Source organism: Lepidochelys olivacea, assembly GCF_965140295.1.
Source record: "Lepidochelys olivacea isolate rLepOli2 genome assembly, chromosome: 8".
Classification (NCBI taxonomy): domain Eukaryota; kingdom Metazoa; phylum Chordata; order Testudines; family Cheloniidae; genus Lepidochelys; species Lepidochelys olivacea.
The window spans coordinates 71,466,338-71,493,980 of NC_140418.1; the positions used below are offsets into that span (position 1 = coordinate 71,466,338).

The window sequence follows — 27,643 nt, forward strand, 5'->3', positions numbered from 1 at the left end:
GCATGAAAGGGAAACAACAGGGTCCTGCATATTGGCACTTTCCATTTTAAGTGGATCACATCCTGGAGACTAAAGTACCTCTCAAAAAGACCAGCACAGACATTGGTGGTGGAAGCTTTCCCTCATTGGCTTGCTAATGTACTAATTCTCAGTACTATACTCCTCTAGTTCTTTTCACCCATTGATCTCAGAGCACTTTACAAAGGATGGTAAATATCATCCTCCCCATTTTAAAGATGGGGAAACTGAGGTGATGGGAGGTTAAGTGACTTGTTCAAAGTAATACAGTGGGTCAGGTAGCAGAGATGGGAATTAGGGCCATCACAGAATAAATTCATAATGGGTAATTTGACATCTCCTGGAAATGTGCTGGAAATGGCCCACCTTGATTATCACTTCAAAAGGTTTTCTCTCCCCTCACCCCACTCTCCTGCTGGTAATAGCTCATCTTAAGTGATCACTCTCTTTACAATGTGTATGATAAACACCCATTTTTTCATGGTCTGTGTGTATATAAATCTCCTCACTGTATTTTCCACTTTATGCATTCGATGAAGTGAGCTGTAGCTCACGAAAGCTTATGCTCAAATAAATTGGTTAGTCTCTAAGGTGCCACAAGTACTCCTTTTCTTTTTGCGAATATATATACAGTTAGTTAATTAGTTATAGTTATCTATCTATCTATAGTTATATATATTGTTATATCCATATATACATAGTTACAGCCAAGAGAGGTCCAGTAGCTAGAGTGCTTGCTTGGGATTTGGCCAGCTTGGATTCAGTTCCTGTTCCATCACAGACTGCCCATGTGATCTTGGACAAGTCACCTAGTTTCTCAGTGCCTGTTTCCCATCTGCAAAATGGGGATAATAGTACCTCCCTACCTCACAGTGGTGTTGTGAGGAAAAATGCATTGATAATTGCAAGGTGCTCTGATATTGTAGTGATAGGCCCATAGAGAGATATAGGGTAACATAATCTGTTGGAGGGAGACCATAACAACACACCAATCTGTTGGAGGGAGACCATAACAACACACCAAACAAAGAAGTCTTTCTGATGTGAAGGTTGTAACTTGAACAACCTTCTCTGTACAAGTTTCTAATCTCCTCTTTTCTTCTCCTGGCTATGTTACTTTTCTCCTTTATCAGCACATTTTAAAAGTTACTTCTGTTTGGATGGTAAATGCCTTCATTGTCTTGTATTATTTCTGTCACATAATTTCAATGAGGTTTGTAACTTGGCAATTTATGTTCACTCCTTTCAGGTAATGTTTATGCTCTGCAGTGACATACATACACTGCAGATCCATTGGCTTTCCTTAGTTGTGTTATGTGGCACTGAGACAACATCAAGCTGCAAGGCTTCCAGACTGTCAAATCTCAAAGTGTTCGGAGATCCAAAAACTCGTTAATGTCCTGATGCTATCTGTACAGTTTGCAACATAGAATCTACTACATAGAATCAGCATAGTCCAGCAGGTAGGGCTGTAGACAAAGAGTCAGGAGGCCTAGATCTTATTCTAGAATCTCTGTGTGGGAATTTGGGAGAAAATCACCTAACCTTTTCATGCCTCTGTCACCTCATATGTAAAATGTGGCTAATACGAATGACCTATTTTTGCTAAAGGCTTTGAGATGCATGGGTAAAAAACACTACTATAGAATATCTATACTCTACTTATAAATACTATGTTGTTATTAATACTATTCATCATCAAAGGCCAGTGCATGTGTTAAACAGCTGTAACTTTCTTTTAAGCAACAGATAGGAGAAATATGTAATCTTTGAGCTCCTAGTGTAGAGTGGAATGGGCTGATGAAAAGGTTTGCCTTCAACATTTGTTCTGAAAACCCTGTTTCGCTTGTCTCATTTTTCCAGGAGAGGAAATTTATTCAATCACAGCCACGGAAGACATGATAGGGTATAAATCATATATTTACTTAGATTGTGGAGGGGTTTAGGAAAGGGCTAGTGGATGCAGATCAACCAGTCAAACCCCCTATGTGCAGCGGGAGGGCACAGGCATCCTGGGGGCTGCTGCAGCACTGAGGCTTCTGTTGTGGCCATGAAATAGCCCCTTGTTCCCTCAGTCTTTGAAGTCCTAACCCCTGTGCAAAGCTCATTTGGCTGGGCGGTGTATTAGGGGGAAGTTTTGTTCCCAAGAGTGCACACTAATAACTAAATGACTTGCCTGCAGCTTCATCCAGTTTTATTTCAACAGTTTATTCTACAACTAACCCAATCAGTGCGTAAATCTATCAGAAAATTTCCTTCCCTGAAAGGTGATGAACCAGTAATTTCTTATCTGCTAGAATACATCTGGAGACAAATACACATCACTTTATGTGATGGGTTACATGTCTTTTAGTGCCCCTTGGGGACTGGGGGGAACCTCATGCCCTGCCACACTCCACCCCAGGAATTTCCAAGGAGAAAATCCTACTGACTCAGTTAGCGGCTGGGGTTTGCAGGGTTAATTCCCAGCCAGAGTACACGGGCAGCTCAGGTAGTCACTCCCAGCTGGTTTTCAAGTAGATGCAGCTGAGGCTGTTTAAATCAAGCTGAGCTTATATAAGGATCTACTTCCTAAAGTCAGAGAAGAAAAGATGTGGGATTGGTCAGAAGTTAGATCAGGGCGCTCTGGAGATGAATAATCACTACTCTAGTTAGATTCTATTTTTAAGTTTACTCCAGGTAAAGCTGCACGGAAGGAAGGGAGATAACACTCTTGTCACCATTTCACTAACCCATGATATTTTCATAGATAGTAGCTAGAATCAGGAGGAGAGGAAAGGAAAGGCAGGTGCTTATACTGGTTTAAATTTAGGGCATACTGAAGAGAGTTGCTGGGGGTGCTACAAACTGGAATAAGAGCTCGCTCTTTCTGAAAGTTGGCTCCCAGGCCAAACTTTCTGCTAGTGTCATACTCCTCTCTGTCTTGCTAGTATTTTCATATACCTGGTTATTTATAAACTGGGAGGGAGGGAAGAATCAAAAGTAGCCTTAAAGTACTCTGAAAAGGGACTCTAAAACACTGTGGGGTTCCATGTTGTCAGAGCCCCAATCATGTCTTGTCCAAACTTTGTTGAATTTTTTTATTTGTAAACAATGAGGTTTTCTGTGTGTTTTTTTTTTTTTTTAAATGCTAGCTTGTAAACTCCTTCTGATCTGGAAGACAAGTTGGGTTCTACTCTATGCTTCTAGAACAAAAGATGTTAATGCAAGTGCAAAGTTGAAAACTCACTCAGTCCTGCAATTCCAGAAGTTAAGGTTTCTTCTGTACTGCTGACTCAATCATTTTATACATCATAGGGGCATTGATGTCTTAATAATCTAGGCAATAATATATTAAAGTTCACATTTCACAAGAAAAACATGAAAAGGAAATTCTAAATATGTGCATTAAGGCTCTGCTGAAGTTGTGACAAAATGTAACTTCAGGACTATCTGGACTGTGTCTGATTATCCTCCAGTCAAACCGGTACAAATCAGGAAGTTAGTGTGGGTGTACATAGCTAACAAACCAGTGTATGTCAGAGAAGAATCAGGTCTCTGACTTTAAGGTGCTTGATTTCTCAATGTTAAGGTTATACTGATGTTAAGTTATGCAGTATAATTTTCCTGTGGCCTTTTGGGTGGTTTTTTTCTTAGGGAAAAATGAAAAAAATCCCAAACGGCATGTCTTCTGGAGCTTACAGGCTCTTCAGGCTTTGCTGATAAAGTTCAAAATACTTTGAACCAGCACTGTTGGGCTTGTAGAATATACACGCTCCACCAGCTTTACAAATAGACCTCAAAAGTTCCTTACATGGCCCTGTAGCTGCAGTATTTTTGATGGCTTAATGCTCTACATAATCAGGCCTGAAGAGTTTATGGAGCTCTTACCCTATTTGACTTTTGGGAGAGAACAAATGCATCTTTAATTGAGCCACCTGTAACTGAAGCCTGCTTATCTGTCATTGTCAATGGAGTCTGCTTTAACTCAGTTGCCATTTAATGAAGTACACATCCTTACAACACATATCCTTAACTGTCCATATCTGAGTGATCCTTAAATATCCCTCCTTAATTGAGGTGTCCTTAAATAGGTGCTTGTAGCACAGCTGTCCAAAGGGCCTTCTGGAAACATTCTAACTATTCCAAAGCACTTGCATAAAATTACTTGATTTAAAGCCCCAATACTCACTGTCACGGGCTTGGGGTTTACATGTTCAGGCCATTAAAAATACTGAACTGGTACTGCTGAACAAGCCAAATGTGAAGTTTCTAGCTTTCATCTGTTTTTGAGAAATATCCATGCAAAATATCTGACTGGAATCTATAGTAAAACTATTTTTTCACCCCCACACTCATATACCTTTAAAAGCTGCTAAACTTATTTTTCTCTAATTCATATAATATAGGCTTGAATTTGGCCTTAACTTTGACAGTCACTGCTTGGAAAAACTGTAATATATGTGTCCAAATACTGATTTTTTTTAAAATTATTATTTGTAAGTCAGATGGTAGATCTACCTTCTGCTACATTCTATCTAAATTTCATGAAAATCTTACTTCTGTGCACTTGGGACATAGGTTTTTCAGAACAGAGCCCCACGCGCTATTTCATCATGCTGATGAGATTACTCTTTTTTTCAGTTTTGATTTTGTGGATATTTTTTGGGTAGCCGTAGAGTAGTGGTTTGAGTTTGTTCCTCAAGACATCCTGACATGATCTATATCTGTGCTTTGGTTCTGCACTCTGCAGAGCATGTTATGCAATCGTTTCCCATTGAATCTTAAGTTTTCTCATAGATGAGCACCAAAATGACTTGAATAATTTACAGCTGACTCAACAGTATGAAGTCAGTCTTATTCTTTACTTTACCCTTTGGGCTTTTCAGTATTTATTTTCTGTCTAGGAAAGATGTTTTAAAATTTACTGCTCAAAAAATTATCACATCCTACCAGTTTCTTTTCCCTTTTTCCCCTGCTACCAGTACCTACATAACTGCTACCAGTACCTATTAATTGTTTCATAAATCTGACCAGTGGGGAATTTCACGTAAGATACAGTAATGCGTCCCAACAAAGCAAGTGAGCAGCAGCTGATTTATCAGTGACATTGGTAAATAAACAAGGAAGTGAACAGAAAAACCTATTAGTATGAAGCTCTGTTATAAATACCTATCACTGCCATGCATTGGTTGCCTTTAAACAGCTTAACAGGACTGGATAAAAAAAAATGATTATTTTATCCAATTGAAAATACAAGGAAATATAAGAATTTAGGGAAAATCCTACTTATTTTTTTCTCTCTTTCTCTTTCTCTTTCTCTTTCTCTCTCACACACACACACACACAGTTTAGCTGGGTAGAGCCTTTATTTCACATGAACGGTGACACCTCCAGTGCCCCTTATCACCTTGCTGGATCATTGGTTCAGTTCTGACTTAGGGGAAGCATACTGCCTATTGAATCTCCAACAGCGCTTCCTGTAGCATATGAGTTTTTTGTAAGCATCTTTCAACCAAATACTAACTTGACCCAACCATATTTGGCTTATGAGTTCTGATGGGATCACAGCCCAGAAGGCAGAAGAAAGATGCAGAGGACGATCTTGTGACATATGAAGAAATGATGAACAGCTCAGGTGGATCACATGACTGATTTAATTGCAAATCTGTGCACCAAAGGAGTTTTATTGCTGGGCCTTGAAAATCTTATTTGGATCTGATATGTGGAACATTTAATAAGTAGCACTCAGAGACAAATACATTCTTAGGAATTGAATATTGCTCCCACATGGCAATCATTCCTCCTTTCTTGAGATGAAAGCAATAGCCATAACCTGTTTTATTTTAACCCAAGCCTTTTGTACAACACTGCCATATTCTGATGCTGTAGTAATCACTTAGATTGCTTTGTGGACTGCATTATTTAAACTTATTGCTGGATAAACTTGTTTGTTAAAAAGGAGAATGATTCACTACTAATTTCAATTTATTTTGGTAGAGTTTTATTTAAAAAGTTATGTAAGGCAATCAGTCTTCTGTTAGTAATTGCTAGATAGGAACAATACATTATTAGAAAACAAAGCCATATCTAACGGTGTTTGAGATTTCAATTTTAGAAGTAGCAACAAATTATTTTTGGCAATGAACTGAAAAATTAAGCTTCCAAGCACATCTAATATGGAGATAAATATCAAAGAAGAAGATTTCAGCACTAATCATTCACTGAGAGCAATGCAACTATAACAGGAAAAGAACTGATGATGATGAAAAATGGTAATTGTGCTAATCACTTTTTTTAATGTCCTCTCCTGACAAGAAAAGCACTGGAAGACTGTCATTTGTTCGAAAATGGAAAAGACCAACAAAGCAAAATCATTCAACGAATGCTCTTTATTTGTAGAGCAATTGTCTGAAGCAATTTTCCAGCTTGGCTTTTGTAAGCTAGTTTAACCCGAGTAAGCAATAATGTTTAAAAAATTTAAAGATTTGCTGAACAGTAGAGAATAAGCTGTGAATAACTGATGCATGTGAGACTCGCGAAAGGGGTAATCCTCTCTCAAATATAGTCAGCAGTGAGCTAACTGCCATTCAGTGTTTCTCCTGAACTACTGGTGGATTTTCAAGAGGAAAACAATTGAAGTAATTAATACCAATGGAACCAGCATTGAGTCTCTCCCCTCCCAATGCCTTTTTCCAAGGGAATTGGGCACAACAAAAGGAGGCACCAATGACAGCATGACTCCCTCAGGAGCTATACTGCCAGGGGAAGCAGAATTCCAGGGGTCAATACCTCCTAACACCCCTGGATTCTAGTCTTCCAGGTTTTGACCCTCCCTAGCCCCTCGTCCCACTATGACTCTTCAACCATTATGCATTGAGAGGAGCTTAGTGAGGAAACTTCATGATGAGGTGTACCTCAGTAGTAGTTACTTCACTTGATCTCCCAGGGAGATGGAAACTGAGCTCCTTACCACACTGATATGAAAAAGAACTCTAACTTCCTTTTCTCTGTAAGCCATGCACTCCTGATGTAACTTTTTGATATTTCTAGTAAAGTAATGATGGAAGGTTTTGTCCTTCTAACAGTACTTGTGGCTTATAAATCTGATTACTTTGTATTTCTTTAAAACACCCAGGTTGTGAATATTTCTCCTGGACGCACAGAAACAGAGTGACCGGTTTAGCTGAAAGCACCTATTCAAGACATTATATAAATTTGGCATTAAGTAGAAACTACTGTCAGTGGATTTAAATTGCTGTATAGAAACAATGATGAACATTTCTCATTCTAAGCCTCTCTACCTTTAAGAGAAGGGTATCTGGCAAGAATTCCCCAGTGTCCCCATTATCATTACTGTTGTCTCTGGAGCTGCTAGCTACAAAGTCAAGAGAGCAAAATTATTAAGTATAGGGTGCATGAACACAATGAGACCTTATGTACAGATATATGCATCTTTACAGATCCACAGCTAATACACTATAACTGATTTTCTTAAGCTTATTACTGAGTTTGGCATCACTGTATATATATATATATGCAAGGTCAGTTGGGACAAATCTGAGATCATGTTCATTCCTTCTGGCTGTCACTCTTTGCTAACTGGAATTTTAAATGTTGCTGGATAGAAATTCACCACTCAGCAGATCAGATTAGTAAGGCAAAACACCCATAAACAGTGATCAGTTACTCGCAAGTGGGAAGCTTATTGTAGGAGAGTCTTGTGGTGTCGTCCCAATCAGTTCATGGCTTCCCTAAGTTTTTTTGTTACACTGGCTATATATAACTTTTTTTGTTATCTTTTCTTATACATATGTATTAGCCTTTAATTTCGTTATTAACTCTCCTTTCCTGTCAGTACAGGTTTTCTGCAAATTCAAACCAGTCTTTTCTAGCCTTCTGATTGGTTTATGTTCTGTTTTCTTGGAAACGGGATTATTCTGCATTTTCTTACATATGCACAATTCTGCATATGCTAAACTGTAAAGCCATTAGATCAGAGCATGCTCTGTCAGGCCTGAATGTGCCTTCACTCCCAACAAATGTGTTCCTAATGAAATTAAATAACTGGACATTAGGATGTCTAACAAGCTAAATAATTTGGTTAAATCCAATTTGGTTCCTCTCCTAGTTACTATAAAGACAGTCCTCAGCATGCTGGAAACCAACAATGACTTTATGGAACAAGGCTAAGACCATGAAAATATATGGCCTCCCTAGACATTTATATCTTTTTAGCAAACTGCCCATTGCATTTTCCAAAGGTTATTTCATGAAGGCTTAACAAGGAGGACATGGTTCTGCAGTCTTTATGTAAGATATTCAGGTCTCACACTTATTTTAATGTGTAAATAGCTAAAAGAACAGAGTTCTTATGAGACAAAGACTAATAAATAAAAATATCATTTTAAAATGCTTCTACCTGTGAGAGGGTTGTATTTTAAATGTACAAGTCTGCCACACAGCTTTTATTTTGAAATAAATGGTTCTATGATAGTGGGTTAAAAATGATCATCTTTGTTGGGTTTATGTAGGCAAAAATTGCATGATGCTACTGATCCTTCCAAAATGAATAGAAAACCATACAAGCAAGCTCTGCTAGCTTCTTATGGACACACTGGAGTGTGAAGAAGTTTTAGCTGTGACCATCAAAAATAAATAACCATAATTCCTTTTATCGTCAAATTGCAATTTCTCCATTATATATTGGTATTTAGGAAGGAACAATAACCATTCCCTATTCAGCTAAGAACATAAGAAAAAAAAAACATAAGAACGGCCATACTGGGACAGATCAATGGTCCATCTAGCCTAGTATCCTGTCTTCTGCCAGTGGCCAATGCCAGATGCTTCAGAGGGCATGAACAGAACAGGCAGTCATCAACCGAGCCATCCCCTGTCATCTATTCCTAGCTTCTGGCAAACAGAGGCTAAGGACACTCAGAGTATGATGTTGCATCCCTGCCCATCCCAGCTAATAGCCATTGATGGACCTATCTTGTATGAACTTATCGAGTTCTTTTTTTAAACCTAGTTATAATTTTGAACTTTACAACATCCCCTGGCAAGGAGTTTCTATGAATGACTAACCACTGAGTAAGAACATAATCGCCACACAGAGGTGCCTAGATGGGCTGAGAACTTTCTCAGTTAACATCAGCATAGATTTTCAAGTGGATAAAAGGCTAAGCTTGTTACCTTGATGTGATGACGGATACAGTGCATTTATGATCATCTTTATAAGAGCTATATAATATGTTTAAATAATTATTGTATTAATTAGTCTCGTTTATTTATTGTGAATGAACTGCAAATACAACTCTTTTTAGGAGAAGAACAGTTAGATCAATAGCAACATTACCAGATCCAAATTGGTGAAATGACTTACATAACATATAAAGGGAGTTTCATGAATTTGAACATAAGACCTTTATGCATTGTGCAAATATGTGAACTAATTTTGGAATGTGTATAAAACCTAGGCATTTAGATATGTATCATGTAATGTGTAAATAGTGCAGGTCAGAGTAATTTTTCAGTTGCATGCTGCACTATTAAGGCAGAACTCTGCTTATATTAGCTATTGTTTCAGCCCACAGCATTCCATGCTAATGTTCCCTGGCCATTATTTCTTTCCCTAAGGAAATGCTACTCAATGACTATATATTCTAAGCTGATGAGACTTGGAAGCTTGTTCTTAATTGCTGAGGTTGCACGTGCAATTTTTATCTAACCAGTAGTGCCAAAAAGTGAGCTAAAGTTTGCCAAATGCAGAGTAATTTACAATCTTAAACTCAGTTACGTATTATGTGATAGTAATGGAATGCCATCTACCAGCGATGACAATAACTTTATAGCAGTGGCAATAATTTTCTAATTTAATTTATAGTTTTTACATCAGATAACATTACCATTATGACAGTCAAATATTCGAGTTACATGAGTATTCTGATTTCTGGGAAATAGTTTAAACTACTAGACATAAAAGACTGACTTATACATTGACTAAAAATCCTGTTCTTTTTTTATAGTAAGAGTTTAACAGTGGGTATGCAACTACAGGCTGTAAATTTTTTGGCAGATGTACAGGCCCAATATATAATGCCCGTTCTGCTTTTCCAAATGTATTGTTCTACCCTGCTGAGAACTTGCACACAACAATGATTTTCACCTCCACTTTCATCTGAGGATAGCAAATCGCTTTACAAAAATTAATCACTTTTGCCATGTGCATCATGGCTAAATACTTGATGTGCAGTGACTGCTACTCATTATTTCAAACTCCAATCACTTCTCTGTTACCCTGTCCTCCTTCCCATTTGTTTTACTTCCAGCTGCAGTATCTCTTCATATGCTTAGATTGTAAAACCCTGTAAGCTTTTTGGGGAAGAGTGTGTTTTGTTGTTTCACATGTGTTGTGTCTAGCATAATGGGACCTTTAAGAGCTACTACAATACCAATAATACTAATTATTTGTCTCGTCATCACTAAGTGATTCATAAATTCTGTTATTCCTATTTCACAGATGAACTGATGGAGAGTTGGGAAATTTAGTAACTTGTCTAAGACCACACATTGAGCTGGGAACAGAACCACAAACTGTTGATCCTCTGTCATATGCTCCACTCCTAGAACATATTCTTCCTTATATCTTCCTAATTAAGGATGTGATTCCTCAGGTACAGGTGTTTTGTAAATAAGAGCCCAATCCAATTCCCAGTGAAAACAGCAGTAGTTTTTTCATGGACATAAGCAGGGTTTAAATTCAGCCAGAGCTGTCGGGAGCAGAACTCTGGTAAATATTTTCAGACCTTTACTTCAGCCTGACGCTGTTGTGGTTCTCAACGGGATGGGGCGGAGGGTGTCTGTTGCCCTTGGGGAGCCATGAGCCAGTTTCAGGGAGTCAGTGGGGCCCTGCAACTGAAGCCCAGAGCCCTGGTGTATCCCTCCGTGGGGCTGAAGCCCTGAGCCATGACACCACAGGTGGAGAAGGGGTGGAGGGGCTTGGTGGGATCCTGGAAGTATTCTATGAGAAGTTAAGCCCTGGACAGAAGTGGGAGTTGGTTTGGGCTGTAGGTCAATGGAACTACTCATGTGAGTATAGTTTTTCATCTGCATAAGTATTTACTGGATGAAGCCTTAAATCAGACCTAGATCGGATCTGCCAACTTCCCCCACTGAAGAATTCAAAATACGCTGTTGGTTAACTCTTAAAGGTGTCTCGGTTATTGAACATGGGAGAGAGAACTGTATGTTTTACTTCTGAAGAGTGTAAATTGCAGCTGGCTTTTTGTTACAAGTGAAAAACAATTAGGAAGTCACATACCAAGAAAGTCACACTGTTTGTGTTGAGTAAAGAGACAAGATTGGAATTACAAGGGGGGTGCAGGTTTTGTATTGGTGCATTAACAGAGCTGTGTGGAGGAAGCATGCACAATGTCTACCTGCACTATGCCTGGCTGTTGTCAAAGCTATTACTTCCTCAGCTTCATTTACATCAGATTCACCCACAACATGTTTAAAAGAAAACAACACAACCCACAATCAGTATTTTCTTCATATTCCACTACAGCTAAAGTAATCAGATATCACAATTCATACAGGATATGGCCTTCATTTTCAGAGGACTGTCAGTACCACTCCTCTTTAATTTCTAATGTAATCCCCATCAGAATCACTTTGTGTTCCAAGCCCCAGGAAGATTTGCCTAAAAATAAACATTCATCCTGCTATTTGCAGGAATTCCTGTCTTGATCCCCTCTGATAAATTAGGGGCTCTTACTAGTTATTTTTTCCTTCTCCTGCCAGAGCAAAGGAACCTCCACAGATTGTGTGTGTGTGCTTTACCTTTTTTCTTGTGCCATACTAACAAGAAATACTCCTACAGAAGGACTGGCTTAGCGTAGCATGGAAATGTGGCACTGGAACAGCAATAGGGTTGGCAGATTCTGTCACTTTGGTAAAGAAAGTGCTAAACAGGAGAATATATTTAGAAAATGGGGGGAAATTATTCTTCCAAACACCCATACATAGCTCTAATTGCAGTTGAGGGGAACTGTGAGGAATATTACCCCTCTGCATGGGTCCCATGGGCCTATGCAACTCAAGGCTTCAGTGGTGTGTAGACTTTATATAAGTCCTCTGTACAAGGGTGAAAATCACCTTGTGTGAGTATAACCATGGGTAGAATTGGGCCCTGATATTTCTTGGTTTTTAACAGGAATGGGATGGGAGACAGAAGGTCTCCTACAGCAAGATACACTATCCTCCCCATCCTGAGCAGGTTCCTACACCCTTCCCTGAATGTTTGTGGCACCAATGTCAATGCAGTGAGTTCAAATATACACCAGTGTAGCTGAGGGAAAGAATTTGGACTAATAGATTTAATAACATAGCAGTAAATATGTGAGTAAGGACCCTACCTAACGTCCTGTGAAGGATACTGAGTTGGATGTACTTACAGTAGCTTGTTCATCCTTTCTGACTCACCAGATTTCATTTCAGTAAGTTATTGGCTTTGTTTCTTTCCCACCTTTTTGTAGGGATAATATGTTTTTGCATTGGGAAATATTGTCAAACTATGTGAGGCACCTGAAGGTAAATGGATTTAAGTCTTTGAATGGAACAGTGTCCTCAGTCTGAAGGTCACTATTTCAAAATATTACAAGAGAGTGAAGCTTCAGCTCTATTTATGGAAACAAACAAGAATCCATAAGGCCCTTCACTGGAAATATTTCACTGAAATTAATGAGACTATTCCTGAATAAGATACTCTTTGATATAGGTTTTGCCACCTACTTTTTATCTGTGATTAGATGGGCAATTTGACCAATTCACTTTTTTATGCTATTTGCAGCACCTGGTGAAACTGTTGGCCCTTGGCCTTTCTCTGCCAAACTGCCACTGCATGTTATTAGTATAAATCAAAGGAATGCTGTAAGTAGAGAATATACTTAGTAGATTGCATTAATCATTGGGGTTTGTGTCCTTGGTCATGTATTTGTTTATTAAATCAAACATTTGCATATTTAACTGCTTAGCCAATAAATATTACATCCCATAATATAATGTGTAGCTGTGGTTTCACTTGATCAGCCAACAGTGTATTCACAGAATAAAGCTAATTCTGTACAAGATGTTTGTTTGTATGCACAAATGGGGAGTGTTTATGAATATGAAAACCCAAACATTTGACATTTTGGATTCTTGCAGAGTCTGATGCTGTATTCCAAAAGGAATCCCCAAGCATTTTTGTAAACTTTGCCATATCACATAGTTTCCTACTACATTGAAACATTCATAGTTCTAGAGATAAACCATAGCAAACACTCTTCTAGAACTTTTGGTTAAATTTCAGATACTAGATTAAATCACTGGGCCTTAACCTGCCACTTTTACTCATGTGAGTAATCCTTGCTCATGCAGATAATCTCATTGTCAACATTACAACTTCTTCTATGTGGACTAAGGTGGCCCTGCACCTTGGTTTATAGCAACTTCTAGAGGGCCTAATGAGAGGAAGAAACAGATTAATGGAAGATCTTATTGTGCTAGGATTCTAGAACACTTTTTTCTTCAATTACATTTTTAAAAAATGAGTTACAATATATTTGTGTCTGTTAAGTACAACACTGGATTTTGTTAGTCAAACACTCAAAGATATTTGGACTTTGCTCCTTGTTTCACAATATACCAAATATTCTGGACTGTTCAAGCAACTATTTCACAGTATGCAAATACATTTTACAAGTTACTTTTTTTTTAAGTGGCATGTTGATTTGTTTTGAAACAATGGAATTGTGGGGGGCCAATTCTGAGATACCCTGTGCTCCTAGGATGGTAAACATCGGTCCTCAACTCCAGGATGATTTCAATGGGAGTTGAATACTTCTTAAGCCACAAGAATGTCCCTGTATATTAATAGTGGACTCTAGTACTCCTCCAGAACTCAGTGGTAGCTGCTGCTGCTGGAGTCTTATACTTTTCCAGCTTGTTGACTGGCAAGAAGCAAGCATAAAATAAGTAATCTGAGTGATTTTAATCAGGAAATGTATTTCTTTCATTTTTAAGATGCTTCTGATTTAACAGAACACACTTAACAGGCATGAATATCTATAATTCTGTAGTCTTGCCGTGGGGTTTTTGATTATGTGTTTACTGCCATAGTTCAGGTTGTTTGTCACCATTTATATTATAAAATTCTTAAAACATTATCTAAAACAGCCATAAATATTCATTCAAGTCTGAAACTTTGCTTTCAAAATCTGTTTAAAAGTTATTTTATGTTTTTATACTTTTTTGCATAAAAATGTTTTAAAGGGTGGCTTTTAAATTATGAATAAAAAGGGGTGGGGGACATTATCCCTTGGTTCTAGAGGCTTGCTTATCCTCTTGTAATTTAAAATATGCATCCATTTTAAAATTGATTTTGGCTTGTCAAAGATGCAGGACTGATAGTCCTACAGAACCAAATCCTCTAAGGATTCTCAGAATAGCTATAGCAAGGGCAGCAGCTGCACAAGTCTTGTTACACTTTTTTCAAAATATTATTCTATATTGGGTCAGATCCTGCATCAGGATTCTGATACTAAGAACCACAAGCAATTGTGGCTGTGAATATTCCATTTAAACATGTACAATTTTCCACTGGTATTCCACTAATAAAATTTGCTCAGATCATGCACAATTATTCTCAATGAAAAACAAAATGTGTAGATTTTTCTATATAATTTCTCCACTTTTTGGAATCATAACCCCCCATGGAAGAGCTATCATAGTGACAATGATTGTAAACGCCAATTTGACTTTAGGGGCACGGGATCAGACTCTAACTCGGTAAACCTATTAGTAAATTACTTATCCACTTGATAATATTTCCATTAAAATCCAGGTTTTCTTGGTTGGAGTGGATGGCTCATTTTTCATTTTCCATTCGGACATTGTTTTTTCTACCGAGATAACCAACAGGGTGCTAATTGTGTAATGGTGTTTTCTGAGATTTAGTGGGGACTAGATTTTGTGATGTACTGGGAACTCAAATGAAAAATGTATAGGAATTAATATGCTGAATCACATCTATTCCAGTCTGCTGTACAATATATTTAAATGTTTCTGGAAGCCACATACTTTAGAGTGCCCAGCTAATATTTGACAGCATTATAGAGCAAAAGAAAAACAAGAGTAAAGTCTCTTAATTGTAAGCTTTTAATAATTTCTTTAAAGGCCCTATGTTGAACTTAAAAACAGCAGATAATACATTAATCATATTAACAATGAAGACCCAGCAGCCTTAGCTTACTTGTTCTTTCCCAAACATGCATCACTTTTTTGCTACTGATGACCCTCTGTACAAGCTTCAAACAGGCTCATTTTATCAGCACAAGAAAGACCATTTCCTGCCCTTTAATGAGTGTGTGCAATGGCAGTTCTGTTTGCATATCCAGGAGGAGAATTTGCCACACAGCAGGTATTCCAGAATGTAGGATGTTCACATATGTTGCATTAACTAGAAATTAAAAAGATAACATTCTCTTGGTGATTTTGTCCTGCTCCAATACACCATTTGCTGAAATAAATATTCAATTACTTTAAAATTAGTACCCCCAACAAGGAACAATTTTACATTAGTAAAAGACCAAAATCCTTGTTACACAGCACTACACCATATGCTCATATATTAAACATCAAATGTCGCCACTTTTCCTGTAGCACTCCCAGTGAAGTACAGAGGAAGCTATGGGCCTGAACTGATGCCTATCAGCGGGAGTCTTTCCACTGAGTTCAAATGGCATTGGATCAGGCCCTGTAACAATACTTATGCATATTTTTAGCTAACTAACAATGCACTTAACATTGAGCGATTTTGACACAGATAGGTCATTTTCAGTGACTCCTGGCAGCTGCACTAAGGAAAATAAAAACTATTTTTGGGCAGAGCAGAGTTCACCACTAGATGTCTCACTGTATATTAACAGTTTATCTAACAAACTAATGAAATCTGATAAATACAAACAAATTCTTTTAAGGCCTCTTTTGGAGAATAAGTTCAAAATGAACAAAACTAGACTTGGTTTGCTCCACAGCTATAAAGAACATATTCTTTCATGCAGTAGTTAGAAATGAGTGCATGTAGATGAACATCATCTTACAAGACCATGATAATACCAAGTTAATGCTCCTGAAGCTGGGAAGTAAACCAATTTTTCAAGTCTCAAGTATGGCCAGGAAAACACTCATATACTGCATGAACAGAGAAAGCAAATCTGGTTCACAACTGAGATCAGACTTCCTGATTGCAGTAACAAAGCCAAGTAAAGTTCTAAATGAATTTAAGGTTAGCAGTGTGGCCTTGTAAAAGACCGTTTGAGCTTTTTGATTACAGTCTCTGGCTTTTGTCCTTTTGGGGCACAACCTTAAAGTTACTTATCTGTATTTGTTTCTGAGTTCTGATCTCAGAGCATAACTTTTTGAAGAATATATTAGTATATCTGTAAAAGAATTTACCATTTTTTGTTTAATCTTTAAAAAGCTTCCATTTTTAAATGAGAAGACTCCTTTTCCCATTTATACTGTAAGTGTGATTTCCCCAAAGGATGGAGTATTTATTTGTTTTATTTTACCAAAGTTAAATATACATTGTCCTCTTTCAGGTCAGATCCAATTCATGTGCTGTAGCAGCTTATATAAAGGAAATATACATATGAAGCATTTAAAAATAACACAAAAAGAAGGAGGAGGCACCTTAGAGATTAACAATAACACAGTAAAAGCATTTAACCATTATACTGCTGTAAGATAGCATTGTTATAGTACTATTGAGAAGTATATTGTGGTTTCTGAGAATTTATTAGAAATTTAAACATTCTTAATGCCCATCTGCCTAAATATTTGTTTGAGGAATTAAGTTGTTTTCACATAAGAAGCAGAGCACAGAAAGTGTGTGCTTAGGGTCTGATCAGAGCCTCACTAAAGACAACGGAAAGACGGCTGCCGACTTCAGTGGGTTTGGGATCAGCCTCTTATAGTCCAACCTGGTTAACTAAATTAAAGTTCGATAAGCCTGGCGGTGAAACAGGCTCTGGGGAGCTCTCAGTCCATTCTGCTGCTGTCCCACCCTCTCATTGCCCACTGGAGTGCTCCAGGTGGGACTCTCTCAAGGGTCCTCTAGGGAGCTGCCCGCTGATCGCGAGCTGCACCTAGCCTTGGCACTAAAGAGGCAGCATCAATGTGCTTGTCTTGCAAACAAACTGCAACAGGGCAGAGTTTGGGGCAGGGTTTGGGGGGCAGGGAAGGCTAAACTCCCTGGAATCCCCGTGCAGCGTTTTGGAAAGCGAGGTTAAAGCAGATGATGAGCAAGAGGAGTCTGACAGCGTGCGTTTCTCACGGGCTGCTGTGGAGGAGAGCTCTGCACCGCCGAGTCTAGCAAGCAGCTAGCGTGGAGGAGGCGGCGGCAGGGGCTGTGCGCAAGGCTGCTCAGCACCGGCAATTATTGCTCCAGCTGTTTGGACAAAGACACAAAATCCTAAGGGTGGCGGATTTGGCAGCCCAGGAGCGGCGGCTGCGTTGCCTGCCCGGAGCCGGGCTCGTGCGGACTGAGCTGGCGGACTCGGAGTGACTGTGGGATTCCCTCCCTCCCGCGGGAGGCTGGCGCTGGGCAGAGGCGTCAGGCACCTGCCCGGGGGCGGGCTTGGCTCGAACGCTGCGGCCCCAGCGCCACTGGAGGGGAACCCTCGGATCCGCTTCTCAGCCGGGCTCCCCGCTCCGGCGGCCAGGGAGGGGACCCGCCTCCCCCTGCACGTGCCCGGACGGAGCTGGCGCGGCTGCCCGGGTCTAGCCGCCGCCTGTTCCCCCAGTGCACGAGCCTGTGCCCGGGCGCAGCCGCCTGAGAGGAGCAGCCCATGGGCACGGGCTTGTGCCCGGGCCGTGCTGGTGCAGCTGCCCGGCGTTAGCCCATGGGCCGAGCCGCTGCCCGCGACTAACCAGCCTCCTGCGCTGCCCATGTGCTCCAGCCTGCGCCCGGGCGCCGCCGCCGCTGCTGGCTCGGACTAGCCGCCTCCTCCCCCGGTGGATGCCGCCGGGGAGCGAGCGGAGCGCGCAGCCGGGGAGGGGGGCTGCCGCGGCCGCCGGAGCCGGAGTGCCTGCCAGTGCCCTCTGCGCTCACCAGCATGCTTTACTTCCAGATGGTGATCATGGCAGGGACCGTGATGCTGGCTTATTACTTCGAGTACACGGACACCTTCACGGTCAACGTGCAGGGCTTCTTCTGCTACGAGGGCTCCTATCGCAAGCCCTACCCGGGCCCGGAGGACAGCAGCGCCGTGCCCCCGGCGCTCCTCTACGCGCTGGCCGCAGGGGTCCCGGTGCTGGTGGTAAGCAAGAGCCGCTTCTCTCCTCCCCTCCCCTTCTCCAGTCAGGCGGCGCTCCGGCCCCTGGGCTGCGCTGCCCAGCCAGCGCCCGCGCGTGAGTGAACTGGTTGGCAAGGCACCCTCCGAGCCCGGGGACCCTGCTGAGAGGCAGCTGCGGGCTTTGGTGCAGGGCGAGGGCTTGGCGGAGGATCAGAATAACGGGGTATTTCCTTGGTTAGTATGAATCAGCAGCCACCATTTGCCGTGGCTGAGAGCAGGAGAGAGCCGATTTCTTGGGGGGACAAATGCCGGGGGGGGGTCTTTCCCTTTCAGTCCCTTCTAGGAAGGGGCCTGCTGCTTTCCCAGATACCCGTGTGTTTGGGCTGCAAGATACCCCATCAGTGGCAATGGAAACCAGGGGCAACAAAGCCCCCCAACCTCCCCCCATCCCCAACGCCCGGGGCCATTTCCTAATGTCTGCAGGGGACTGCTCCGAAGTTCATTTTTATCACGGATGTCTTAACCTGCCCCTTTCCGTTTGAAACCACAAATCGATTCCTTTCAAGAAAAAAAAGTGTGTGATTTTATTTATTTTTTTCAAAGCATGTGGGTTAGTCACCGATCAGTGGGCTATATTCGGGGAGCCTATGCTGCTAACGTCCACAAGCCAATATTTCAGCTACTAGTCATCAAAAGCTATATTTCTGTGCATTCATTTTCTGAAAGTAAGTTGATATGCAAACTGGACTAGACAGTGCTCTCTTTAGTGCACTGGGTAGGTGGGAAATAAACCTGTGCACTTGTTACTTTGGTGTGAGCTTCTGTAAATAAGGTTTATGTAAGGTTAATTTCAGTGGTTTTCTTTGTTTAGAAGCATGCAAATGGAACCATAATAAAACATCTGCCTTTAAGTTGATGAATGTACAAGTTGTAATGTGAGATGACAGGGACATTGGCATCATATAATAATCCCTGATCATGCTGTGGAGGAAAGAGTCAGAGGATCAGCCAGGGGAGTATTTAACCATTTGGGATGGGGGGGGGGGGGCACACAGGCACGCTGCTGTTGTTTCCACAACACTAAAGACCAGAAGGAGCTTGACAGGCAAGAAAAAGAGCTCTCCAGATTGAAAATTATTTATTTTACACATATATTCCCCTTCAGCAAGTTACCTTTAAAACACAATTGCTTTCTCATCAACTAGATTCTGTCAGTAATCTCTTAAATCTAATTTCATCATGCCCCTGTATCACCATGATGTTTCTGATTGTGTCAGATCCTCCAACACAAAACCTTAGGGCCAAATTCTGTCCTCATATTGAAGTCATTGGGGTTGGATGGGTGTAATTATGATGGATTTGGTCCTTGTTTTCTAGGGTTGAAATTGCACCCTCTGGTAGTATGTGTTGTGGAGGTTTTTAGTCCAGGATTCATTTTGATTTTAACAAGTGTTACTAAAACAACCAATTCTGTCATTTTTTAGGTTGTAGGAAAAAACGTTTTGTATGTCTGGACTATTCTTTTGCTGTTTTCAATGCCCAGATGTCTGTTTTGTTGTGTTTTGTTTTAAACTTTAACTTTTGCAACAATTTGATGTCTCCTGGGGTTATAGTAGGATTTGCTATAGCCAAGATGGTAGTGACCAAAAATTATTAATGTCTGACAGCCACTTGGTGTTTTAGGTAAAATAAATGGGTGGTTTCCATCCATTTTCTAATAGTTATATATCTACATCACAAACACCATCTCAATTGGTATTCGTTGGCACCCTTGTCAAAGGCAGTCTCAACACAATAAACTACTGATTGAATTGGTAGTGCTGTGGAAGTTAAACACAGATAAATTGAGTTTACCCACTTCTCGTTTGGGGAATATGGAGTTTAATTTAGGTTAGTTTGCCCATTTCTTTGTTTACCACTACACCATTGCTCTCTTCCCCTAGCAGAGGCCCCTCTAGAAAAGGGTTTGAGACACATTGGCAGGTCAGGGCATGGAAGCTTGCACGGAAGTTGCCTATCCTGTACCTCTCCCTTGGATAAACAGAAGACTTCAGCCTTTGGGGATGTCAAGCTGGCATCTGTAACAAACACTAAATGAAATTAATAAAGAAAATATGTTGGGCAGGCCACAGGCTAAATTCTACTATGATTCACCCTGGGTAATCCTGTTGAACTCAATGGATTTTCAGGGGATGTATTTTAGTGCACACTTCCAGGCCCATCATGCATAATATGGATGGGCTCTTTTATTTTACTTTGTTGATTTGGCTTGTTTCTTTTCTGTGGAAGAAGTAAAGCTGTTTGTTCTTTCCAAATCCAGAACTATTTATAAGCTGTTGACCAGAGTAAATCATGGTTGAACTCCACTGTTTGAATTTTCCTAGAGATGAATTTGGGTCTTTGCTACTGTACTAAGCACTCCTTTCTACCTTTGTAGTTCTTCCACATACTGGTGTGCAAGAGAACTAGTCAGTCTTTAAAAATGAAATGCAGGGAAGATCTAAAACACGTCACATGGCTAAATCTCTGCATGCATAGCTTAAAATGTAGGCTGAACAGGAAGTTATGTTTCCACAAATAGAGATATTAACCTTTTAAAATGTTTGATATGGAAAAACTGTTTAATAAATATCATGTTTTGAAGTGTGTAGGAAAAAAAAATCTCCCCCCACCTGAAAAGTTATAAACAGGAAACAAAATCCAAACAATACTCTTATTAATGCTAAATACTAGAGCTGGTTGGAAACTTTTGACAAAAACAATATTTTGATGAAAACGGGGGGGAGGGGATCACAAATTCTTGCAACGTTTTCTCTCCCGTTTTCCAAACAGCTCTGATCAGCACATGTTTTCATCCTTAAATTCACATTATTTTCCACTTAAGCTGACCAAGAATGGGAGGGCATCAGGAAAAGCTCTCTGACCCACTTTGGTACCAGATGAGCTGGAGAACACGGGGGGAGCCAACAGAGGGAAGCTTAAGGTATTTCTGCGGAGAAGGTTGTTCTTTCTTTTTATGGAAGAACATTTCTGACTGAAATGGGAGAAGTGCCCTTTAAGGAGTGTTGGGAAGGAGCCACTGTGATTCAGATTTGTTGGGCAGGACAGCTGCTTTTTTGAGGGAGGGGCCTTAGGCCATAATGTCTTACGCTGGTGGAGCTTCTCTTAATAGGTGTGAGTGAAGGCCTCTGTGTATCAAACTTGGGGGCAACTGTGCTAAGTGGGGGAATGAGTGAGCTTCCCAGTGACTTTTCTCTTCCCTAATTCCTGGAGACTGCATAAGTGGGGAGAGTCAGTTCATGGAGGAGCATGTAACGTGTATGTTTGTTTTGAATTGGATGAGTTGCAACATAAACTATCATAGTATATACTGTGATTTACATAATATTTTAATATTATACAGAACATGTTGCTGCTAATGAGAAGTTCCATGAAAGACCTATTCAATTCAATAATAAGCAACTCATCATCCATGCTTTTACACATCTAGTGACTAGAAATCCCTATGTAGAGGGAGGGGCTGCAGCTGCTATTGCTTCCCATTGAATGGAGCAGCAGCTGTGGAAGGCCTGGGGTAAAGTCTAACAGCCTGCTTGCGGGTTAGGGAAAATTCAGACTCCAATGTTATACCTGTTTTATGTGATCTTCTTGCTGGGAGATATGAATTTCATATTATTAGGACATACTATAAGAAAGCAAAGTGTGTGAGGTGTCATTTTGAGATCAGGCTCCATGCTATTCAATGTACATTGCAATATTATTTGTAAATGTTTCCCACTTTTAGTTATGCCTTTAGATATAAAATCATGACATATACAAGAAGACGTAGCTGCACACAGGCATACTGTTTACACTGGGAGATATTAAGTCATATCTTTTTAGAACACACTAAGAATACAGTGCAGTGCAAAATGTGGAAGAAGTTGAAATTATGAGATCTCAGTAGAAGAATTTAAATGGCTCCAGTGATATGAGGTCAAGATCAATGGATCTGAAGATCCAATAGATTGTCAGTAGAATCCATAGACTTGGCTTTTCCTCCTGACTTTTAATGTGAGTTGAGGATGAAGTAGCAGCTTTAGCTGAGACTCCTTAATTTTCCCGGTTGAAGAAAAAAATGTCCAGAATGACACTTGTATCCTGAGAAATTATAAAAACCTTCTTTATAACTTGAAGTCAAATGTAAAGGTGAAAAGAAATATGGTCTTGATTCATTCTATTTAAAAATATGAAAAAAGAAGCATAGAAATTGTAAGTTTTCTGTTCGGTGCTATTTAAACCTTTTCCCAACGTGCCAGATTTTGCTCAGCAGGCTGGTTGCTTTTTTAGATTTGTTATGACAGATGTAGTTTGAGAAATATACGTCAGTCTAATCTTTTAGCTTCCAGTGGAAATGATTTGTAGAATTCTCATCTAGTTGCTCATGTTTTCAAAAGCTACAAAATGATCCGGTCTGCTCCATTCCTTTCTGGTAGACCTTAGTAGTGTTTTGTAAAGGTCAAAATGATTAATTGAACAAAAGAATGACTTTAGTGGATCCACATACTATTGCATATGATTGAATTTGACAAAATTATTTAAGCAAATAATCAGTGTAAAACAATGGATGATAGGAACTATAATGTATACTGACTGCTTTATATAAACCAGGAGGAGATGACACATTTTCATTAATACATTGTGTAAACACTAAGAATTACCTCATGCTAATGTTGTTTGCTTTTATATCCAAGTAATAAGCATAAAACATTCACAGTTCTATTTGTTTAGGCAGATTCCTAGCATATTCATATTTTCCCTCTAAATCAATTAGTAATTTGTATTTTAGCATAATCCTCTTAATATCATTGAAAAAATGAGTTTCATGTAGAGCACTGTGTTGGTTTTTTCGGTAGCCTGCATGAACTTTTGCATTGTTGCAACCTAAAGAAGTAACCAATGTCAAAGTCAGATACTGTTTGGGCTAACCTAGATGCAGAAACTCCCTTCTCACTGCTCTTTTGGAGCAAGGACTTCTGCATCATATGTAATGCATATTGAAAAACATAATTCCAAGTATACATACAAAATGATGCACTCTAAATTAGCTGTTACCTCTCAAGAAAGAGATATTGGAGTCATTGTGGATAGTTCTCTGAAAATATCCCCTTAATATACAGCTGCAATCAAAAAAGCTAATAGAATGTTCGGAACCTATAAGACCAGGGGTGGCCAACCTGTGGCTCCGGAGCCATATGCGGCTCCTTGCCTAGGCACCGACTCCAGGGCTGGAGCTACAGGCATCAACTTTCCAATGTGCCGGGGGTGCTCACTGCTCAACCCCTGGCTCTGCCACAGGCCCTGCCCCCACTCCAGCCCTTCCTACCCCTTCCCTCAGCCGGCTGTGTCCTCGCTCCTCCCCCTTCCTCCCAGAGCCTCCTGCATGCCACAAAACAGCTGATTGGGTGGGAGGGGGAGGTGCTGATGGGCAGGGCTGCCGGTAGGTGGGAGGTGCTGGGAGTGGGGCAGGGGAAACTGATGAGAGGCTGATGACGTATTACTGTGGCTCTTTGGCAATGTACATTGGTAAATTCTGGCTCCTTTTCAGGCTTAGGTTGGCCACCCCTGCTATAAGACAGTATAAGATAATAAGACAGAAAATATCATAATGCCCTATATAAATCCATGATATTCCACACTTTTGTGTACTGCATGCAGCTCTGGTCATCCCATATAAAAAAAGATATATTAGAATTGGAAACGGTACAGAGAAGGGCAACAAAAGTGATTGAGGGTCTAGAACAGCTTCTATATGAAGAGAGATTAAAAAGACTGGCACTGTTCAGATTGGAAAAGAGATGACAGAGGAGGGGATATGATAGCGGTCTATAAAATCATGAATGGTGTGGAGAAAGTAAATAAGAAAGTGTTATTTACTCCTTCAAATAATACAAGAACCTGAGGGTCACCCAATGACATTAATAGGCAGCAGATTTAAAACAAAGAAAAACAAGTACACAAAATGCACAGTCAACTGTGGAATTCCTTGCCAGGGGATGTTGTGAAGTCAAACTACAATAAGGTTAAAAAAAGAACTAGATCAGTCCATGGAGGATAGGTCCATCAATGGCTGTTAGTCAAGATGGTCAGGGATACAACTCCATGCTCTTGATGTCGCTAGCCTCTGACTGCCAGAAGCTTGGAGTGGATGATGGGGGTTGGATCAGTTGATGATTGCCTGTTCTGTTCATTCTGTCTGAAGCATCTGGCACTGGCCACAGTCAGAAGACAGACTATCCAGCTTATACAGACCATTGGTCTGACCCAGTATGGCCATTCTTATGTTCTTATGATCTGGAAAAAACACTGTAAAACTTCACTTTTCTTTATGTCAAATTACATATGTATGCTTGCCCATGTGGGTAAGTTAATACACACTTACGGTTTACAAAGACTGGAACTGAGACCACATTGAGAACAAGGAGAAAGTATCACCACAGCTTTCATAGATCTCTGCTCTTTCCTCAGCACATTTGCCCCTACAGGTTGCCACTGTCTGAGTCCATCAGACCTGGGACTACTACATTTAGTTAAGACTGGTTGAAAGTTGTGGGCCTGTGCATATGTGCACCTCAGTTCCTATTTTCTGTGCAGAGCCACAACTACTGTGTTTTTGTGTGTGGGGGGGAGATACAGGAGTCGTATGGCATCCTATCAAAATTGTTTTCATCCTGTTGATGCCTCTTTCAAAACTGCTGCAGGTCTCATACATTCTCCTTCTTATACCTATGATTGATTCCTTGTGCTATTGCTCCAGGGACTGCTCTTGTGTCACCCGCTTAAGAGTGTTCAAAATATTCTTGCAAAAGTGTAGTTTTTAGTTCACTAGTCACTTCATTATAGGTTTAGTCCTGTGTAATTTAGTGTAGTGCATTTTAAAAAGAAGAGTTTCTGGATTGTTACATTTGGGCGGGGGGGGGGAGGTGTCAGAATTTTTGTTTTCTTTTGGTTTTATTCTACTTGGTGCTTCTTAAAGGATTCAAGTTCTGCCACAAAATATTTCCTGGAGATGTCTCTCAGTGAATTCACTGTGCCATGCACAGGAAAAAATTTCTCCATCAATTACTCACTTCTCAACCCAATCAGAAAGCAGAGCACCTTCACACTGAGTCCTCCATCCACTTTGGCATGGTCAATCATTCCATGCTCATCCATGGTACCAAGTGGATTTGGTTTTGTTTCTCTGTGTGCTTTGGTACCATGGGAAAGATCAAAGCAAAAGAAAAGGAATGCTTGATGACAGATCTTTTAAGATACTTTAATGCCTTTGAGCGTGGCGCTAAAGCCCTTAACATTTAAGTGTACATTTAAGTGTGTCCACAGCGTTGGGTTTCATGGCACATGTACACTGAACTCATAGCTTTTCCCAAGGCTTATCCTGATAGCCACCTTAATATTCAATAAGTTGGTCAGAACTGAGACAGGCTGATCTTTTTCATTCCTTGAAAAATACAGAAGTCACCTTTGATGTTCTGTCTTGATGCAGACACCAGGGACCTTCTGTTAGGATTCATATTCACCATTCACCATGTTATTGCCTCCTTTGAGTCTTTCTGCTATGTAAGTGCTATGTGCTTCAGTTAGAGCTGCTTCCTTGGACCCTTTCCAGGATTACACTTGGCCATGTGACCTATATAACTATAGCTATGTCCTCCTCCATAGATCTTTTTATAAACACTGGTGAAATATTCTTCAGACCTGCTTTATGGTGATTCCAAAGTAGATGTCTAAGGGTATGTCTACGCAGCAACTAGACACCCACTGCTGGCCTGTACTCGCTGAGCTGGGCTGCAGAGCTCATCCATTGCAATGTAGTCTTCTGAGCTTTCGCTGGAGCTTAAGCTCTGGGACCCTCCCACCTCACAGGGTCCTAGAGCTTGGGTGTTAGCCCAAGCCCGGAAGTCTACACAGCAATGAAACATCCCCGCAAGCCCGAGTCAGCTGGCACAGGTGTCTAGTTGCTGAGTAGACATACACTTAGTGATTTCTGTACAGTCCTAAGGAGACTAGAAAGACTCCTTTCATTTGATCCCTCCTGACAAGAAATCAAGGAAATTGGATAATTGGGGCAGGAAGGCATACACACCCACAGCTCCTTCTAGCAGGGCAATAAGTCTCTAATTTCTGATGTCCTGGTAAGATCATCTTTTGTGTGGCAAAATATTAATTACTGAGAGTCCTTCAGACAGTAAGTCATTTAAAGGTACCGTCCAAGAAAGCTTGGATTAGTCCGAATGTTCTCTCGGGATGGATTTTATACTTGGCACCCATCGCTGTAATATCTGAACTCCTCTGCGTGCTATTCCACAAATAAATGTTTTTCCTCACATTATAGTTGGATACCCAGCTCCTAAATAAACCCTGCATCTACACTTGCACATCAAATGGAAATGTTTTTTTCACGTGTATAATGAGAAAAATCTTCCTTCCTGATATGTGACCTATCTAGTAGTTCTGAAACATCTTTGATTAGCTAAAGCTGATTTACAAGTGACTCCTTTGATGGTACTTTTGACAGCTATTAACACTTGACATGAAAAGCTAGCCAATAAAGCTCTCTTCTCACCAGCTAATCAAATCATTCCTGAAGGGACCCTGCATCTTTATATCCTGTTTAAATCCAAAATGCAACCATGGGATATGAATTTAACTTCCATATGCTGAATTTAATATTTAAACAAATCAGTGAATGACTGCTACATTTCATTTTCTGAAATTGTTTTTTCTATTAACAATTGTCTCATCCAGACTAGTTATTCAGCTCCAAGCCCTTATGTCTCTACAGTACTTCCACCTTTATAGTCTTCTGTAAGGGCAAAACATGTTTCCATTTTCACACAGAGGTTTTCCCCAAAATGCTTTCAGGATTCCATTTGAACCAGCCACCTCAGCTTTTCTGTGTGAGATTTTTTCCTTCATCCTCATGCTTCACAAGAAACTAATTTCCACAAATTGTATGTATAACATGCTGTCAGTTTTTACCTGTGAGAAAAATGAGTTCTAGAAAGTCTCCATTTTTCTTGTTGGTGCCTGATGGTAAAGCAAAGCGGAAATCTATACTGCATCAGTTTCTGTGTGAAAGAGTAGTTGCATCGCAAACGTCTATTTTTTTAGTTTACTGCTCTCAAGATATCTTAAGGTTCATCCCACCAGACCTGAAGTTATTCAGTACTAATTTATTGATCAGACAGGGTTATACCTTTTGGATTGTTGTCACAGATGTCAGGGCAAATACACTGTTTTAGAATCTCATTCTGCTCTCA

The 27,643-nt window shown here is 40.3% G+C and overlaps 1 protein-coding gene across 2 annotated transcripts in view; it reads left to right on the forward strand.

Moving 5' to 3' along the window:
- PLPPR5 (phospholipid phosphatase related 5) overlaps nt 1-27,643 on the forward strand; it is a 136,829-nt gene that overhangs the window by 64,119 nt on the left and 45,067 nt on the right. Inside the window, exon 3 of one of the 2 annotated variants that reach the window (XM_084635680.1) lies at nt 18,177-18,365. In XM_084635680.1, the coding sequence (XP_084491806.1) occupies nt 18,177-18,365 (189 nt within the window). Of the gene's footprint in view, nt 1-16,887; nt 18,366-27,643 lie in introns of those variants that run through there. The other variant, XM_084635681.1, reaches the window with a different exon arrangement.